A 7,283-nucleotide genomic window follows, 5' to 3' on the forward strand; every position below is an offset into this window, starting at 1 on the left:
AATCCATCTGGGCCAGGATTTGTGTGCTTGGGGAGACTTTTTATTACCGTTTCAATTTTTTGATGGTGATAGGTCTGTTCAGGTGTTCCAGGTCTTCTTGGTTCAACCTTGGGACCCTCTAAGAAACTAGGAATGTATCCATTTCCTCGAGGTTTTCGTATTTTGTGGCATAAAGCTTCTCAAAGGACTTCCTGAGGACCCTTTGAATTTCTGTAGTTTCCATTTTAATGTCTGACTTTTCATTTCTGATTCGGTTTATTAGGGTTTTCTGTCTCCCTTTCTGCATCGTTTATATAGTTGATTCCTATACATTTGAAGTTTATGGACATAATTTTATTTGCCTTATTCTTGGGGTGGGGGGTCACACCCCGCAATGTTCTAGATTACTCCTGGCTTTGCGCTCAGGAATTACTCCTGGTGGTGCTTGGGAGACTATATGGGATGCTGGGGATTGAACCGGGTCGGCTGCCTACACAGCACAAGCTCAACCCATTGTACCATGGGTATAATTTTATATAGAAAAATGTACATAATGCAATTAGTGTATTATAACAAAAATATACGATGCAGTCAAAACAAAATAAGTTGTAAGAATTTTTGATTTAATTTTCTTTATTATTAATTTTTTAATTTAGATGTTGGCTAGTAAAACACCTACATGGAGTTTAATATTTCATATATTTAAATGTATAATAATTAGCTATTAATTGTGGTTTCCATGGTAAACTATAGATTCTGAAATTTTATTTCAGTGTATTAGCAGAGTTTTGGATTGTTGGTCTTATAGCTTGTGTTATAAATTAGGTGCCGCAACGCTATTTACTGAAATGGAGTGGTACCTGCAATGAAAATACACTTTCTCATTTTTGGCATTGTATGTGACCTCTTCAATACTTTTAGATTAAGATGACGGATCATTTTTAAGAACTGTATATATATATATATACAAATAAAAATAAAATATATTTATAGAAAATAAAATCTATCTTTTTAAGCTACTTTGCTGAGCTGTTTTTCAAAATGATGACTTATTTTCTCCCACATTGAACTGGACAGAGTGCAAAACGGAAACACTCAGAAAGTTCCCAAAGAACATTCCACTAGAAGTTTATACACAGCAATATCACTATTTCCAATAGTTTGATACTCAAGCTACTCTATCTTTCTCTAGGCACTCATAGATGGATGTACCCTACATCTTCTGGTCCCTCTGCAGATATCAAGAGTAAAGAACACATGATAAGCTGTTCATTTAAATGTATATGTTTCACGGAAAAGAACTTTCAATTTCTCCTATTCTCGATAATAAAATTCCATGGTAAAATTTTTGTATTACTTGATAAATTATAATCCAGGGTAGACGGAGGATTGAAGAGACATTTCGATCATTCAGGACAAGTGGGATGCTAGAAAATTGTAGGCATATGTGTATCATATCCACATCCCTCAGTTTAACTTCAGATACAAGATGATCCCCATCACACTTGGGTTCTCAGTGGTGTCCACAGAACCTACAAGATCAGCAGCACTGCAGCTCTGTGACCTCACATCAAACCAAAACATGTGCCGCTGGCTGGTCAAGCTACCAGTGGTCCAGGATAACCTGAGCCACTCAGGTGTTGCCGAGACTTAAAAAACAATATAGATTATACTGAATAAATGAGTTCAGAGACACTGTCTACAAATTTCAGGCTCCGGGAAGACCTAATCATGTAAGCAAAGATAATGTGCAGTAGAGGATGTGACAGAGCAATACAATCTATGCCAGCACCTGTGCTTGAACAGGACCCTAACATATCGCAAAGAGAAGGGAGTGCGATAGGTGTCGGAACCAAGGCCCATCCAGGTCTGCGTCATGGGAGGTGAAAGAAATTAACAGGGAGCCACACTATGTAGCCAAGTCAATGAACCTAAAGCCAGCCCAGTCCTCAGATGGACAGAGCTGAACTCTCCAGTGAGAGTCGCGCATAGCGCAGCCTTGGGGATCCCTTAATTGTGTGTGATGCTGGGTTGCTCAGGCAGAAGTTTCCGCTGCCTATAGATTAGTACTCTCAGGTGTGGGGGGGAGGGGAAGCAAAAACACTTGGAGAAAATCTAGATGAGCACAGAGTGGAGCTATGGGGCCGGGAGCGGAAGGGTTGCTCTAGAGTGTCCCGGTATAGGGGACAGTGGGAGCAGAGACAGGACAGCTGAGTGGACTTGCAGGGTGAGACTCAGTCTGTCATGCTTCAGAATCCAGGACTTAAGCCAAGTATTTTGCAGGCATGTGTTGCTGGACCCTCAGTGGTGATTAACAATTGAGATTTTCCTAGGGATCCGGATGAAGGTGGATGAAGAAAGAACTGGATTTCTCTCACACAGAATTATTCCTCAGTGATGCTCAGAGGAAAGAATTCAAACGACATCATATGGATAGAAGTGTTTATTATTATTATTTGGCAAACCAGGATTCAACTGGGGAGGAGGTAGATGCAATGTGGTGTCCAGGGTAGAGAGCGGGTGGAGATTTCCTTCCAGGCTCCCTTTAAGCCTGGAAAGATATCCTTAAGGAGCTGCATGTGGATTCAACTAGCCGGTTGCTGACCTTATTTAGCTCTCAAACTTGCAGACGTATGGCAGTACAAACAGACAGTCATAATTTTGCCATTTTTCATAGCCTAAAGAGACAAGAAGAGGAGGGATCAGTGGAATGCTTAAAGCTGGAAACAGGAGAGAGAGGCATCACAGACAGGGCCAAAGTCCCTCCCTCTTTTTGTGTGTCATACTCCTGCTCCAAGGAGAAGGGGCTCAGAGAAAAGAGAGCTGAGAGAGACTAGGAAAGGGCTAGCGAGTCATGAATTCGGGAATGTACCCCCTTCCAAACGGTCAGGCTCAGAAACTGGTTTTGGGGATATGTCAGAAGTGGAACAGATATAAACATAGAAACCTCTTTGTTCTTACCTGTGTGGCTTAGAACAGCCCCACAGTACCCGGATTTGGTAGGGACTCCTTTCTCCCAGGCCTCATAGTTCAACACATCGCCATTACTCCACTCCCATCCACCTGCATTGGGTTTAGTCTGTGAAGACAGGACAGATGAACACCTGAGTCTCAGTTGCTCCTTTGATGCTCTGGCAGCATTTTCACTGGAATCCCTGAGTGACACCCAGCACCAGAGAATCTGTTTGGCTCTTTAAAGAGGAGATCTGGAGAGGAAATCTAAAAATTGTCTTTAAAGTCTTGATCTAGTGTGTAGGAATAAAAGTCACCAATACCACTGAGAGTAGCAGGATTGTTGAGCACAACATGTGGTGCAATCCAGGCTAGGCACTTCTGGGCCTCAAAGGTCACGCAGATTCTGAAGTGGACAGTGTACCCACCCTTCATTGATGAACAACTCAGCACATCTTAGGCACACCATCACTGGCCGCAACAAAAAAATTGACTTAGGAAATCTTCGGTACACATTGTTTGAAAAGGGGGACTGATATCAGCTAGAGATGAGGCCATGCCGCACAACGCACAGCTGCATATGGGCTCAGGGCTTCATTCTCCAGAAGAGCATCTGAATACTCTGGAATTCAGGGTGGCCTAGTCTAGTTATTGGGCAGACTAAGGGAATCAATCGGATGACTCAGGATGGCAAATGGAGCTGTAAAGTTACCCGAGAACAGAAGACGCAATCTCACCTCTGTGTTGTCATGGAGTCCAATCCAGACAAGAGAGGGTGCTGTCCCACTGTTCTTGATGAGGGAGCCCACGAAGTAGCCCTCAGACTGAGTGGACACAGACACGAGGTGTCCATTGCGACGTTTCTGGCATTCCGACTATGAGAAGAAGAAAGAGATTGGGAGAAGCTTGCATTACACTGGGACTCAAGACGTGGAGGAAGATAAGGAACTGCAGGTGTACTGTAAATTGTGCTTGTCATTCTACCTAGTATGTCCCGATGAAATGGAAGCTCCCCCGAACACCATTGTCTAAGTCCCCGCCCCCCCAAACCCCCCCACCCCCAGAAATACACATCATTCCCGTTTCAAGTACAGTTACTCACATCCGCATCCATTCAGGATTTTGCTATCTTAAAGAAAGCATAACAGTGGTTGCTATAGGCCTTGAAGCCTTTGGGGCACCTGGCTCGTGGAGACAGCTCTTCATTCCGCAGGTCTTCCCCTGACATAGGAAAATGTAAAGGAGTGACGGAGTGAAAAACGAATGGGTATTGTGTTGGAACGGTCACCACGGGGATATGCGTGAGGGCAGTACTTGAAATAGTGAACCATGACCATCCCTCAACCTTTCCAATACATTCAGAGTGTTTTCAAGAGTCACCAGAAACTTTTGATGAGAAATCCTCTGTTCCACTCTTTCACATGGATTTTATAAAATGCCCAAACTGTGCTCCCGGATCTGAGTATCCCACGACACAGGGGCTGGATGTGGGAACGCTTACCTTTCACCTGGGCTTGGAGCACCAGTTAGGAGAGCACCAGCCAAGGAACAGTGGCCATGGGAGGCAGCATCTTGTCTCACGGGAGAAGGCTGTCAGAGGCAGGGATAGAATTTTGGCCAGGCAGAAGGCAAGGAGGAGAAGCCACTTATGTGTTATCCTACATCTCCCCCTTTTTATTTTTACAAAAAACACAAAATTTGAAACCGGAAAAATTACTAGCTATTTTTGTATGGACACAGTAAGAGATAACATTGAGACTTGTAGGACAGCTCTCCTGGGAACATCTTGCCACAGACTTAGACTACAGCACTCAGGCCAGATTAATTTTTCCTAACTCTAGCAGGGTCCAAATCTAGTTATTACTTTTTGGATCATGATAACATTTGTCCATGACCAAGCTCTTAACTTATATTTAAGCATTATGGCACTTTGGCCAGGCCCATCTCGATGCCAGGGTAGCACATAGCTTACAGCTTGCCCTGGTTCCATCCAGTCCCTGGTTAGGACCCGGCTTTAGGGCACTAGGAAGTGAGGGCAGCTGAGGCTTATGTGAGAGAACAGATGTCCAGGAATGAAATATCACTGAGAGTCACATTACAAAAGCATGTCTTCTTGTGTCCATACAAAAAAGGACATTGCTCTGAAAAAACAATGCAAAAGACTTAGGTAGAAGAGAAAAACAATATCTACAAGTCAACAGAGCACAAAGAAAGAAGTTACAAATAAACACAGAGGAATGGGAGCACTGTGATGAGAGCAACCCAATAAGCCTAAACTACCTGAGGTTATGCTGGAAGGACAAAACAGTGTTATCCTACACATATGTACATATACATATATACTATATATATGTATATATATGCTTCTTTAGAGCCTGGTAAACTACCAAGAGTATCCTGCCCACAGAGAAGAGCCTTGCAAGCTACTCACGGCATATTTTATCTGCTAAAAACAGTAGCAATAATGAGTCTCATTCCCCTGACCCTGAAAGAGCTTCTAATATGGCAGCGTTGGGAAAGACGAGCAAGGAAAGGCTGCTAAAATTTCAGGGCTGGGACAAATGGAGATATTACTGGCACCCACTTGAGTAAATCGATGAACAATGAAATGACAGTGATACTGTGATTATTAAAACATTGTAATGAACATTTTTATAGACCACCCACATTAATCTTAGAAATAAAGAACTTCTTTTCATGTTTCTATAATGTTAGTTGGTGATGGCTCCTGTCTGGGTCTCCCTTTAGGAATAGCACACGTGAAAAAGTTACTCAACAAAGAACACACTGTTGTACACAAATAGCTGAATATGAGGTCTGGTAAATTGACTTAGTCCATGAAGTCTCTTAAGATACTTTCCAACTCAGGGCTGGACCAATAGCACAGTGGTAGGGCGTTTGCCTTGCATGTGGCTGATCTGGGTTCGATTCCCAGCATCCCATAAGGTTCCCCAAGCACCTTCAGGAGTGATTCCTGAGTGCAGAGCCAGGAGTAATGCCTGAGCATCAGCTGGGTGTGACCCAAAAAGCAAAAAAAAAAAAAGATATTTTCCAACTCTAAAGTTCTCCTGGGATTAGTTGAATGTATTTTCCTTATCAATTGCAATTCAATTTATACCAAATCACAAACTTATATTTCACAACTAGTATCACTTGATAACTTGACATCCCATTACTCATCGATTTGTCTCAAGATAGCACCAGCAACGCTACATTCGTCCCTGTCACGTGCTAGTGTAACCCAATGGGGTCTGCTAGTTCTAGGAACATGAACAGCCTCAAACTAATCATTTGGTGTCTTGACGAAGATGTCTGACCATCTCATAGGTGGGTGGCCACGTGATCTTTGATGTCCTGTGAAATCGAGTCAATAATAGATCTAGTCCAGCAGTCATCTCCAAATCTCATTATGTGTCCAATCCATCTGATTTTTGACACCTTGGCAAACAAGACAGCGTCCCTGATTCTTGACCATAGAGGTGAAACTCCGGATTCTTTCTCTCATTTGAGTGAACCGTGATACTGCAAGCATAGCTCTTTGGATTCCTCTTTGGGAGAACCGAATTGTGTTCTCATCCTGTTTTCGTAGTGTCCAGGTCTCTGAGGCGTAAGTTAATGCAGGAAGAACAGTGGAATCGAAGAGATGTGCCCAGAGCTAAAGTTTCTTCATCCTCTTAGCTATTTCTTCAACGCTCTTAAAGGTGCTCCGAGCTGTTCTCTTCCTCCTGTGCAACTCAGATGCCAGGTCATTCGTCATGTTGACTTCTCGACCTAGGTACATGTAACTGCTTCATTCAGAGATGTTCATTCCGTTGATAGCAAATGTAACATCAGGAATGAGACTGTTTGTCATAAACATGGTCTTCATGAGATTCAGCTGTAGTCCAACATTTCCACACTAATGGTCAAAGTCAGCCAGCATTTGTGCTGCTTGGCTGATGTTTGGTGTTATAAGAATTATGTCATCAGCGAAGCGGAGGTGTGTAGTTGCTGACCGTCTATCTTCACTCCCATTCCTTTCCATTCCAGTCATCGCATGACATTCTCAAGGGTGGCACTGAAGAGTTTTGGTGAAATGATAACTCCCTGCCAAAACCCTTTCTTGACGTCAGTGATCACCTCCCTGTAGAATGGTGAGATCCTGGTAGTGAATCCATAGTACAGCTCATGGAGAATCCTGATGTATTGAGTTTGAATGCCCTGTTTGGCTAGGGCTTCAATGACCACTTCTGTCTCAACAGAATCAAAGGCCTTCTTTAAATCGATGAATGTTAGACAGAGCAGCACCTTGAACTCCTGAGAAACCTAAATGAGCTTCTTTATCATGTGGATATCGTCGATCGTGCTGAATC

The 7,283-nt window shown here is 43.0% G+C and overlaps 1 protein-coding gene across 1 annotated transcript; it reads right to left on the bottom strand.

Moving 5' to 3' along the window:
- Positions 1–2,589: 2,589 nt before the first annotated feature.
- LOC130028085 (lithostathine-like) lies at positions 2,590–4,045 on the bottom strand. The gene is made up of 4 exons (XM_056118818.1): positions 4,034–4,045; positions 3,669–3,806; positions 2,941–3,058; positions 2,590–2,657 (listed from the first exon to the last, which is right to left on the bottom strand). The coding sequence occupies exons 1-4, from the start codon at positions 4,043–4,045 to the stop codon at positions 2,590–2,592; spliced, it is 336 nt and encodes a 111-aa protein (XP_055974793.1).
- Positions 4,046–7,283: the final 3,238 nt, after the last annotated feature.

This window comes from Sorex fumeus, unplaced genomic scaffold (assembly GCF_029834395.1).
Source record: "Sorex fumeus unplaced genomic scaffold, SorFum_2.1 ptg000003l, whole genome shotgun sequence".
Taxonomy (NCBI): domain Eukaryota; kingdom Metazoa; phylum Chordata; class Mammalia; order Eulipotyphla; family Soricidae; genus Sorex; species Sorex fumeus.

What these genes read in the sequence shown, in the direction of transcription:
- LOC130028085 (XM_056118818.1), bottom strand. An exon ending in GACTCCATGACAACACAGAG is followed by an intron (nt 3,059 to 3,668) that starts GTGAGATTGCGT and finishes CTGTCTTCACAG; the next exon opens with ACTAAACCCAATGCAGGTGG. An exon ending in GGCTGTTCTAAGCCACACAG is followed by an intron (nt 2,658 to 2,940) that starts GTAAGAACAAAG and finishes TTGTCTCTTTAG; the next exon opens with GCTATGAAAAATGGCAAAAT.